At 32.8% G+C, this 12,989-nt stretch overlaps 1 protein-coding gene across 1 annotated transcript; it reads right to left on the bottom strand.

Moving 5' to 3' along the window:
* Positions 1 to 705: 705 nt before the first annotated feature.
* Positions 706 to 12,855, bottom strand: LOC6644291 (UDP-GlcNAc:betaGal beta-1,3-N-acetylglucosaminyltransferase 9). Its single transcript, XM_023176727.2, has 4 exons — positions 12,263 to 12,855; positions 4,356 to 4,977; positions 3,946 to 4,260; positions 706 to 2,051 (listed from the first exon to the last, which is right to left on the bottom strand). The coding sequence occupies exons 2-4, from the start codon at positions 4,807 to 4,809 to the stop codon at positions 1,036 to 1,038; spliced, it is 1,785 nt and encodes a 594-aa protein (XP_023032495.1). The 5' UTR covers positions 4,810 to 4,977; positions 12,263 to 12,855; the 3' UTR covers positions 706 to 1,035.
* Positions 12,856 to 12,989: the final 134 nt, after the last annotated feature.

Raw genomic sequence — 12,989 nt, 5'->3', positions numbered from 1 at the left:
AGTAATTGTAAATCACACACGGCATTTGTTGATTAACTTATGAGGCTTTTCAGCTTATTGTATTTGCTGTAGCGTTAGTTTTCTGTTGTTTATTTTGTAAAAAAACCTTCGTAATTATAGAAATTCCGAAAAAAACAAAATGGTAGCCATTTTTATTTTCCATTTCCAGAGGCTATGCCAACTTGCTTGTTACCGAAATGTACTAAATTTGACCGAAAACAAAGAAGTATTAGTGTGACCAGACTGTTGCTTAAAAATAGGGGGATGAAATTTAAATACAAAATATAGTGGCACAGTGTCAAGGGCGCTACCACTATTAATAAGTTGTGATTTTTGAATTTAAGTCTCGGTTGTAGTGATTCTATTTTACAAAAATTAAAACCGTCATTAGCTTACTCAAAAACACACAATATTTCAAGTACAAGAATATCATATAAAGAATACCCACTACTGAATACTGTTTAAACAGTGAATATATAATAAATACTCATATTTAGAAACTTAATCTGAAACATTAAGGACTATATCATTAAAAACGAGTAAAGCACTTACGACAGAAAAATCAAATTAAGTATTTTTAAATACTTACAGTACTCGAAAAAATGTTTCAGTCTCCAACTGTCACAATAATTTAAGAATTTATCCCATAAATAAGTACACATTTCAGGTTTTACTCGATATATATATGGTATATATATATATATATATGTATATATTTTAGAGTTAAGATATAACCACAGTTATCGCTCAGTAATTATCAGTTAAATAATGGCATTTAGAATGCTAAAATTAAACTACAAATCATTTTAAAAGTTTCTCGCGTTTTTCCAAATATCAATCCTTATTGATCGATCGATATTCCTAGGACTTACAAGTTAAAAACTAGATGTACTAAAACCTAATTATGCTAGAGCCTTTTGCCTAAATATCCCTCCCGCATTGTTTTTTTTTTATTCCACATATATTAGTATTTGTATGTTTTTCGCTTGTTTCCTCTCTTGCTAAATACACAATCTAAATTTTAAACTTAAAATACTATTTACATTTGGTTGTCTGGTCCAGCAGCTTCTTCCATAAATCGAACTGTTCGTTTGACTTGATCATATGCACACTTATCGCATTCCGTATGTTGCATGGATTAAACGAAATACGGCGATTGACAAACTCGTTCGCATGGACCCGCTTAATGCCCAGACTTTGGGCCACAATGCCCGTGGTGAAGACATCCTCCAGCTTGAGATAGACAGTCTGCAGCGAGCGTTGATAAAGATCGTGCACAATGTCGCTAGTTAGGACATAGGCTGGGCCCGTGGTGAAGGAGGGGAACACTGATGCCGAAAACTGATCGGTGGATACATAATATTTGGATTTTTTATTTCTTATCGGTTTCCATTTCTTAGCCAAACGGCCATAGATCACACGCTTATCCTTGTGTTGATCCAGAAATTTTAATAGCTTCGGCACATTGATGAACATATCATCATCGGTTTTCAGTATATACTTGGCCCGTGAACAATGCCTGTCCGCCCATTCCAATGACGAGAGCGTTTTGAGAGTTAAATTATTATAGGAATCAATGAAGCTGCCCCGTATCAGATCTCCATACATGTAATTCTCTTGGGTCAATGCCTTGTTTATGGTATCGTTGGTGCCGCGGCCCAAAATGAAGGCCATGCCTATATCTCGCCGTGTGCCATAATGTCCCCAAGTCTGTCGAATAGACATACGGGCCTCTGCATGCGATTGAGCCGAAGTTATCAGTATCAATAACTTGGTATATTCTCCCTCCTGTGGGCAAATACGCTCCACATCAATCTCATCATCCAGATGACCAGATTCATAGATCTTTTCAGTGGCTATGCCTTTGGATGGGTCCACTGGAACACTTGGTGCCTTCGCTGCTGCTGCTGCTGGAGTCTTGCTTTTTGTCGTTCGTGGTGAAATTGGTGCAGCTGCAGCAGCTGTCAACTTTTGGCCAACATCTTTAATCTCATGTTTCACCTGCATTACGACATCAGATGAGAATGACCAATCCACTGGATTGTTTTTGTCTGCAACGAGAGGAGGTTTAAGGCAAATAATTAAATGTCAGCTGTTTGCATTATTATACGTTTTTTTGTTTTGTTTTTAGTTTGTTTTGTTTTACTAATTGTTATGTATAGACAAACAAAAGTGGTGTTGGCATAACTTCCGCATTGAAAGATGATACCTGACGGGCTATAAAAATGGCATGTAAATCAACAATGGTAGAACGATAGATAGATAGACTGTCTACCAGACAGACTGACTGACTGACTGACTGCGTCAGGGGACGTAAATTGGCAGGGGCCTATATGACCTGTTTTATTTATTTAGCCATTGTATGAACTTAATACCCAAATGTTAAACGCGGTCAGTAATTTGATGATGTAATAACTAATTATACTCTTTAAATGTGCCCAGTATATTGACAAGAGTTTAATTTCGATATAAAAAACAATTGTTAAACCACAAATGTATAAATATTTTAGAGACTCTTTTGTGATATTATCATAAACAGAAACAAACTAATTTAATCAACAAAAACATTAAACGGGTAATTACTAATAAATAAAATCAAACTATAAATAACATAGACAAATTATTTAAATAATTTTTCAATTATTCTAATCTTATCAACAAAATAATTTGTTAAAGAAAATTAATTTGTCTTTTGCTGATAAGAAGAAAAAAAATATACAAATAGTTTTCATTTTAAAATTATCAATAATTTTTCGTGCTTTGACTTCGTGTTCTTTCAATTAGTATGAAGATTAATTAATAGATAAAGATCTATTGAAAATTAGTAGAAAAATATTTGAAAAAGTCTGGAAAGTAGAAACTGGGTAGAAATGTTATCAACTCTACAAATTCTGATTTTTTTTTGTTGAATGAGCGGCCCGTATCGACTCTTTTAATTTTGGTTAGCTAACTATGTATGTATGTTTGTATTTACTATTTTATAAAATAAATTACTCAACCCGATTGTCCAATGGGAAATATATTATAAAGCCAATCAATTTTTGTGAAATTTGTTACGGCTATTAAGGAGAATATTAGACTAACAAATATTAATTTTTATGACATTACATGGAAAAATAATGTTGTTATTAATAAAAATCTCAGCGTTCCACCGATCGATCCTACTAAAGCTATATGATAAAATAGTCTGATACGGCTGAATTTGAAATAAACAATATCTGTAGTATATAGAAGCCGAAATGAAAAATTTTACTTATTACAGCTACTTATTATAGACTGAATATACAGAACTTCTCTAGATCGTCGTGCTGATTAAGAATATAAATAGTTTAATGGTCTAAAAGGAGTTTGCATTGAGTGAACAGACAGAACTCATCTCGCCACGATAATAAAGACTATATATATATATATGGATATACCCGTTAATTTGGTGCAATTTTTTCTAATAATGGAACATTTCATTAATCAAGTGAACTTTAAATGAGGGGAAAATCTAAAAACCATGAAAATCCCTCTGAGTCCCATCGCACCGCTCGAGACACATTTAAAAATATAACGTAAACTTGAAAACAATATAAACTAACTATACCGAAGTCAGCGAGACGTTTTACTTAATTTTAAATATAAATATGTTTATTATAGGCACACCTGAACGTTAATAGTTTCCCGATTCATAGAAATAATTAATATAGTAATTAAAGAATTCTTGTCTATCTTTCAAAGTCTAACTAAATTTCCCCATATGGGAGAAGGTAATAAATGGATGTCCCCTAAAATATTGTAATTTCAATTTTAGTAGATATCTTAGTGTTAAGAGATATGAAATTGACTACAATATAAGTTGTTTTGGCCATTTCAATGGCAATAAACTTCGATGCCAATTAATTATCAATAAAGTACTTGATTTTTTGTTGTTGTTTCTTAATGAGCTTGTTCAAGTCTTACCCGTGTGCTGTTCATTTCCGGTTGATGGGACGGGAGGAACAGCAGCGCCAACACCTGCTGCTGCTGCTGCTGGACTACTATTGTTTGCTAAAGTAATGTTCTTTAATATCTTATCGGCGTTCTCAATGAACTTTTGTAAATTGGATGTGGGTATGAGAACCTCTCCATCGGACTGTGATTGTTGTGGAGCTGCTCCGGCTCGTGCTCCTCCTCCAGCTGCTGCAGCAGGGGCCAAGCCATCGCTAGTGATACTATTGTTGTTGTTAATGCTGTTGTTGTTGTTGCTGCTGCTGCTACTGCTGCTATTGATATTGCCTGTTTTGGTTGTTAATTGAAATAAAAGCGATTATATCACAAAAACACGTTTCCATTAACACAATTAGCAGCACGTTTAAAAATATTTGACTTACCTGTTATACCATCAATATTTTGAACATATTGCAGTTCATCTAGAAAATTTTGACTCTGTTCTAAAATGGCAGCTGATTGTGGACTAGCCCCTGCAGAACCACCATCCAACAAGGCATCCTCATCAATGGTGGGCAGACGATGTTGGCTCTTCTTATGAAGAGTCTCTCCTGCTGGCTGTTGTTTTTGATTGACTACTTTGGTTAATTCATCTGCAGCGTCTCCCGTGTTATTCAATATTTGTGGTTGTTGCTGCTCCAGAGATAATGATGATGATGATGATGATGATGATGATGCTGGACGATTTCCTGTTAGCTGCTGTGCCACTGAGGCATGCAAATGTGTTGCCTGCATTGTCGTTGATGTGGAATATGAGGCATATATGAATATTGTGAGTATAACCACAATTAAAACTAAAAGAAAACGCAAAATGCGTGTATTGTGAAACGCCACCATTGTGGACAAGTGCGCTGGCTGGTCAGATAGACAGTCTGGAGGCTGGCGAGTGAAGAGTGGGCGGCAGAATGGCCGGAGTGTTCGTGTTCGGTCTTATCCGTAAACAGACTGATGATGGAATGTGATGTTTGTTTGTGACGTTCAACAACGAACGTTGGTGGAGCGCAACTGCAATAAGAAAAGTGTTTTGTAAAGTGTTTTAAACGTAAATTGCTCGAGGCAGAAATTAATGTAAACATTAGCGTACTTAAAACATGCAAAAAAAAAAAAAAAGAAAACACAGAGAAATACACAGAGAGACACAAACGTTAGAGACAGAGAGAAATACTTTGTTAGATAGCGAGAAAGAGTTTAGAGATAAAATGAAAAGGGGGGCATAAGATGTGGAGACGAGGAGTCGGAAATTATATGGCCAAGTACTAGGTATATTTATACACATGGCCAGAATATCACGCATTGCAATCAGATCGCCATTATAGTCTGGATATCAAAGAGAATAGGGGAAATAGAAAAGTTTTGAGTGCATAAATAAGAACCTATTTATACATATATACAGTGGTTCCAGGGCATAATCGGACACCAGTTTTTCTGTAATAAATGAGCTAAGAATCTACACTTAACCGTCTAATGGAACTAAATTCAGACAAAAAGTAATTCAATTTAAAAAAAAAAAACTCTTTTTAAGGCTCAACGATTAATCGGAATGAGAAAAACTTATGAAAAATATATGGAAAACATTATAATTCTGGAATCGATTTAAGTCTTTTGTTATGAAGGACATTCTTCAAGTGTTTTAGAGACTATAATCTATTTATTTGTTTCAGTTTTAGAGCAATAAAAGATGTGTTAATCCTTCTCTTATTATAGACAAAATACCTTAAAATCACGAATATCACTGAAAAAGGCTTGATATTTTTTTTAAGGTAGAGATAGATATTGAGTTACCTTAATTTGATAATCGTTTCATGAAAAAAAGGAGATGTTCTAAAAGGAGAAGTATGGATGAAACAAAATAGATATAGTTCTTGAATGGGGATTCCGAGAGAAGGAAAATAACTCAATATTCATTCATTAAATTCAAAATGTGAACTTTGTATATAAATCAACTCTTAGACTCTAGGCTCGAAACGAAAATTGTTCTTATTTGACACCCCGGTTCAAAAAAAGTAGCTTCGAGAAAAACGCAAAAAAAAATGAAGTAAGTAAGTCGTCTCGCCGACTTAGGTATACCATACACCAGTAAAGCAAATATTTCAACTTTATTAAACAAATGCATTTTCACATGCTTTTTACAAGCATATCTTAGTATCTCGCTCACTCAATCATACGAGCACCCTAGCGCCCCCAACCAGCCAACGGCCAACTCCGGCCTTATGGAAAAACGTTTATATGCATAACTCGACTGTTTTCTGTCCGATTTTGATCAAATTTGGTGTTTTGCTAGATATTAGTATTAAATTTAAGTGTGTCAAATTTGGTTGCATAAGGTAAAAAAATACGGGAGATAATCAAGTTTTTGAAATTACGGGGGCGGAAAAGGGCGTGGCAAAATTTTAATACATACAAAATGTGTGCATTTACTAAGCGAATATACATACCAAATATGGTGTCTCTAGCTGGAATAGTTTTTGAGATAAACGCTTTTTTTTAATTGCGGGGGCGGAAAGGGGCGTGGCAAAAATTTGAAATAAACTTGATCACTCTACATACTACACGAGTCTACATACCAAATTTGGTGGCTCTAGCTCTTACAGTCTCCGAGATCTAGGTGTTCATACGGACAGACGGACAGACGGACGGACGGACAGACGGACGGACAGACGGACATGGCTAGATCGACTCGGTTGTTGATCCTGATCAAGAATATATATACTTTGTGGGGTCGGAGATGCTTCCTTCTGCCTGTTACATACATTTTGGCGACTTTAATATACCATTTCACCCTATGGGTGTATGGTATAAAAATGTACCGCGTCGGGGCCGACTCGGCCGCGCTCACTTCTAAACGCTGTAACTTCGGAACTAATTCGAATACCGATATGATGTAAAGTGTAAAAGATTCTTAAAACTATAGAGGATTATTAGAGCCAAAAAAAAAATGTTTTTTTTTTTCAGGGGTGGCGTAACCCCTTAAAACTGTTGTACAATTGTACAAACAATTGTGTTTAAAAATTCTTTATATTTCATGCTCAGCGTTGGCGACTTGATATTAAGCCGTTTGGTCTTAAGTGTTCTCCACAGAGTGCGGATGCATGTTTGTTTGGTTTTAAGCAATACTTGCCAAATGAATCTTTATGACTTGTTTTTGTTGATGTTTCGTTTTGTATATTTCTTTGGTCAATTTGAAGCCATTTCAGCTGACCACGATGTTTAATCTTAAACAGTTCTAATTTAGAGAAAGAACTCTAAATGTTTTCAGATTGAGAAAACTGGAGTCCGATTATACAATGTAGCAATGTATGTATATAAAATTATCATTAACTCTTCATCGGAGAGATAATAACTAGACCACGAGAAAAATCAGATCAGAGGAAAATTAAAAAAAAAAATTCTGCCCCTTGATACCTGATAATAATCCAAGGTCATTGGCGAATCCAGGGGGAAGTCTAGCGGTAGAAAAAGCGAGAAAGTCTGGTTGTCTAGATATCTGGGGTTTATTATCAATATTTAGAATAAAAAAAGAACTTTTGTCACTTCTTTATACCTCCAACAAGTGTATCTTCGATGTGGTTTTAATGAATTCCTAATCTAAGAAAATGCTGTCTTCGAAAATTAATGTATTTTCTAAGCCAAAAATCTTAATTTTTTTGATGGAAATCCCCTTGACAATGTTTTTTGGATCCGTCCATTTCTAAGGTCTAAGGTCCCACCCGCCAAATCCTATTCTGAATTTCGCGACCGATTAATTAAACGTCATATAGTTCTTATTACTCATTAAATATAATTTCCCATGAAAATAAATCAAACAATTATATATATTTCACACTTAATTCGATTTCACTCACACAAAAAGTGTCGTAAACGATTCATATTTGTTCTGGTTGAGTGAGACATTTCTAGACAAACATACATGGTATATACAATTTTGTACACAAAACACGTATCGAATTGTCTGAAATTCCCGACTTAATGCTAATGAATACCCAGCATCCTCAAGACACATGTCTTTCGAGGTATGTATGTACATAGCCACACTTTGCATGCAAGACTCAAACACAAGAACTCAACAAAAAAAAAGAAATCCAAACAAAAGGCATATATACTTGACCCGTTTTTATTTTTTTCGGACAATATTTTTTTACCACTATCTGTAGGAGCTCTTTTGGCTTTAGCCACTTGAATTTACCTTCCAATGAAATTGCTATTTTTCGATGATTAGATTCTTTATCTTCTGTGTGTGTGTGTGTGTGTTTGGGTTGAGTATATTTACACGATATCATTTTACCACTACTTCAAGTAGTTACTACTGCCTTATATTTCTCGTAATTGGTTGGAAAAAAACAACACTAAAAATAGAACAAACTCATTAAAGAAAATCAATAGACAAATTGTTAGAGTCTTGAAAGAAAATAAAACGCATTTTAGTTAAACTGATTGATTTTAATCACTGTCGCTCATCGCCAGACTTGACTTGACCACCAACAAGCGCACATTTTTTTGAGGTAAAACCCAATGCGTCATGGGTTATTGTACTTTGTTTGGGGTTTTGTAATTCATGAACAATAAAACACAAACTCAAAAGATAGCGACGAACAGTTTTTATAATAATAATCAATAATCTTATCGAATTCTAAGATGTCTAACCAATGTCAACGATTCCATAACATAATGTTTGGCAATAGCTCAACACAATTGATCTTGTTCAATGATATCGAGAGAGAGAGAGAGAATATGAAATTGTATCTACTACATAATTTAATATTCATTTATCGCATGTCGGGCTTCAATTGGATTACAGGAGGAGCTCTATCAATATAGATTTTATTAATTTATTGTCAAAGGGTGCTCTAATTTATTTAATGAAATGAATATACCAGTAAATTAATTAGAACAAACAAAAAGCGAAACCAAAAGGAACTAAAGGAGTGGACATTAAATGAAGCAAACGAGGTCGCATAGATTGAAGGAAGCACTGAATAATAATTTTGGCCTCTCAAGACTTTAATGTTTTAAAGCGGTATAAATAATATAAGTAAGAAATTTGGTCGAAAATTGACAGTTTTACAGACTTATATAATTTATAATTTTTCAGTATTCTGGAACATTTTTTTTTTCCAAACATTTAATTTTTGTAATTACAAAAGTAAATTTAGCATATTTTAAAATGGTATCAAAAGCTTTACAAAATAAAAACGATCCTTGAAAAAAATAGTTAAATTAGTTTTTTAAACATTAAAAAATAAAATAATTGTTACAAATTTTTAGCGTATAAATTTTTTTTTTAAATTTTAATGTAAATTTAGAGAAATCAAACCAAATTTATAAAAAATTTAAAGCTGCATAAAATTTAAATATAAAAGAAATATTTTTTGCTGTTCTTTGATATTTTAAAAGTGATAAAAATTCCAATTTAAAATATATAGACAAAGCATTAAAGAAAAAAATATATAATACTTTGGAAAATTACCCAAATATTTGTATAGCTATAGGTTCTAAAATTTAAGGAATTTCGAGAATTTTGCTAATTAAGGTTTTCGAACAATCTGTTCCGTCCTAGCTCATATATTTATATTTACAATAACAATAAGAATACATTTAAATAAGATATCAAATAAGCACAGTTTATTGTTATTTTTGTCTATATAACAATATCTGTACCTACATTTCATTGTATACCGTTCATAATATTAGCTTATCGTTCATTTAGGATAGATTGCAAATAAAATATACAGTGAAACCTCGATATAACGAATCTGAGGGGGATCGCAAAATTATTCGTTATATCTATTGATTCGCTATAGGTACTGAAATGTAAAACCTTAGTCCTTTCAAGGGACTTAACAAAAAATTCGTTATATTGGGTTTTTCGTTATAACGAAGTTCGTTATATCGAGGTTTCACTGTATATAAAACAATATCTTTAAATTGTCCAGACTTTTGATTCCACTTTTGTTTTATTGATTTCCAAGAATTCGAATAGATTATTTTATCAATACATTTTTGTATAAAGGGTAGGTAAGTGTATGTGAGTCTATAATACATACACGCCCTCTAACAATTTTCTAATGGAACTTTTTTCGTTTTCTTTCCTATTCATTTCTTTTCTTTTTTTGCGCTTGAAATGCTGTTCAAGTAGTTGCTTAGCTAGACGCTATCATAAATTTTTTGTTTATGTCGTTTTCTTATTCTTAATTTTTGACGCATTGTTAATGTGTATGAATGGGTGCGTTTGTGTGTGTGTGGGTTGGAAACCGGATGCTTATCTTCATCCAAGTCAGTTGGTTAAAACTAATACACTTTATATTGATAATCTCTGCAGCGACTTTAGAACAAGATGATGACGCGAATCGGATAAGAATAAGCTCTATGTACATATATTCGTTCCTATTGTTGATATATATAAATATGTTTTTTGTTATAACCAGAGAAGAAAGTGAAAGCCCATTATCAAATGTTTATGAGTCATCAATTAACAAATTGCCGTCACCTTGGCAGTAAACACTAATTACCTGAAAAAAAAAAACACACACACCTGATTATAAAATCTACTACAAATTACTTATTGTTGGAACAATAATTTTTCTACAAGTTAAATGTAGCGGGGCAATAATTGTTTTTGGTTTTTCAAGCTTTTTACTTCAATGTGTGTTTTGGTCTGAGATCTTTTATGTTTTTGGATGTCGGATTGATGGCTGATGGAGAGGACGGCGGTGGCGGTGGCTTCTAATAAGTACAATGAACCGCAGATAATCGCCGGTTAGTCCAAGAAACGGGTTTCTATACACCACGACACACATACACACACACACACAATCACACTCGCACACACACAAATATTGTGGAAAAATGTATATTAATTTCTTGCGAAAAAGGCATCTAAGATGAGATTCATCAAATCTCTGACCTGTCAATAAAAAGGACTTTAAGTGCATCTAAAATAAAAAAAAAATCAAGACTCATGAAATAAAGTTGAATATCTGGTTTTTTAATTTTACGATATAGGTTTATGTTCTCTAAGTAACTGGTTTTAAATTTTTTTTAAATTGTTAAATCTAAAAATGGCTTTTGGGTTGAAAATCTTTTAGTTTGTTTCGTTATGAGAAGAAATAAGTGCATACAAATTTTAACCCATTTCGAAACGGGCTGGAATAATGTTTGACTTTTAAAGATAAGGAATCCAAATCTGTATTGAAAAATATTTTTAAAAATTCCAGCTATTTTAGTTTGGGTTAAAGTCCATTTGAAGGTTCTCTCTACTTAGAGAGAATAATTATTCTCGATTCATTCCTTTTTAAAGATTAAAGAAAATGACATTTACTTTAAAATTAAAATTATATTCATATTGTATAGTATTTTAAATACGAAAAATGGGCTCAAATTACGAAAAAAAAATAAACAGTTTTATATGTATATTAAAAGTCAACTAACAAAACTAATTGTATAATTTTTCTTGATAAATATAATCAAAAATATATACAGAATTTTTAAAACATACAAAACGAAATGTCGTTCGAAAAGTCAAACAATGGTCCAAAATGGTTTAAGCTCGACAAGGGGTGGAAAGGGGGACCCAAAAAGCGAGTTAAAGATTCTAGAATAGCTGGGCTTGAGCTGCAAGCTTATCGATGAACTTTTTAGCAACTTATTTTAAGCAAAATATATGTATATTGACTTTATAATATTTGTTTAGTTCATCAAGTTTAAAATAAGATAGATTTAAAAATTGGTTGAAAATTTATATGTTAGTAGGTTTAGTTGAAAAATTTTGTAGAATTTATTCATCGTATTTGTTTTAGGAAAGAAAAATTAAGAAACAAATTCCATAAACAATTAAGAGGAAAAATTACCCCAGTGAATATTCGATTAACCCCTCCGATACGACCAATTGCACCCGCCAAAATCTTAATTTTTTTTGGTTCTTAAACCAAGAACTAAACCAGATAGAAGTGTATAGAAACTTCGTGATGGATTTATTTAAAGCATTTAATCGTTTTTTTGTGAATTTAAAACCACATCATCAAGAGGATATCCCATAAAAATAAAAAACCAAAGACTTAAAAGTTCCGTTGGTTCCATTCGTTTGTTGATAGTGGAATTTGGTAATAATCGCCGCTTACTCAATCATGAAAGACACAGACTCAGGCACACACACACACACACACAAATGTATTAAATTGGAATGAGTGTTATGTATGTTAATAAACGAATCACAAAAAAATTTAAACAATATAAGCAACTAAGCAACGTAAAGGCAAAGTCATCATTGCGTAGTGCGGCAAAACTTAAGGCTTACCTGCAATAGAGTCTCTGTTTCTCTCTCTCTCTTTCTCTGTCTAGCTGTCACTCCTATGTGTTAGGTGAGGAATTGGGTGGTTTGTTCGTTCGTTCTCTCTCACTCTCTTTATCTATCTATCTTGGAGATGGGTTTATGGCTATTGTTGGACCAGGGTCAAGCATAATTACTTGGTGTCTTGTAGGTTTTATTTTTAGTATTTATTTAATGTTAATAAATTTGACTTTGCCGTTGACAATTAGCGATGATGAATTGCGTTTGTTGTTGTTGTTGTTTTTTTTCTTTTGGGGGGCGCCACCATTAAAGCCTTTTATCCGCAGGTGCTGCGTCCTTGGGGATTATTTTGTATAAACTATCTTGAGTATTTCGGTTTCAAAATTAACTTAATAATGTCATTTTGTTTCATTAGTCATGCTTGTAGCATGTTTTAAAAATAATCATTTTGATTAAATTAGCAATTCTGGGCTGGTTATTTTTTTGTCTTCCTCGCTTGTAACTTTTTCTTTAGTTGAATTTTTCTTTGTATTCTGGATATTTCATTAGACGTTTCAATTTTTATACATTTTTATGACACTTTTACACTTTGGTGTTTAACTTTTTTCTTATTTTATATTTTTTATGGGTATTTTCTATATTTTTTGCGTGGGCACCCGCTTGCACCTTGAAAACAAAAACAAGAATAACCAAAAAAAAAAAAACAACTTCTGTTAATGTTATGCTCAAATCG

The sequence above is a fragment of the Drosophila willistoni genome (assembly GCF_018902025.1).
Source record: "Drosophila willistoni isolate 14030-0811.24 chromosome 2R unlocalized genomic scaffold, UCI_dwil_1.1 Seg167, whole genome shotgun sequence".
In the NCBI taxonomy this organism is placed as follows: Eukaryota; Metazoa; Arthropoda; class Insecta; order Diptera; family Drosophilidae; genus Drosophila; species Drosophila willistoni.
This window is presented reverse-complemented; position numbering and strand designations above follow the sequence as displayed.

What these genes read in the sequence shown, in the direction of transcription:
- LOC6644291 (XM_023176727.2), bottom strand. Translation starts at nt 4,809, where the DNA reads ATGGTGGCGTTTCACAATACACGCATTTTGCGTTTTCTTTTAGTTTTA. An exon ending in AAATATTGATGGTATAACAG is followed by an intron (nt 4,261 to 4,355) that starts GTAAGTCAAATA and finishes CAACCAAAACAG; the next exon opens with GCAATATCAATAGCAGCAGT. An exon ending in CGGAAATGAACAGCACACGG is followed by an intron (nt 2,052 to 3,945) that starts GTAAGACTTGAA and finishes CTCTCGTTGCAG; the next exon opens with ACAAAAACAATCCAGTGGAT.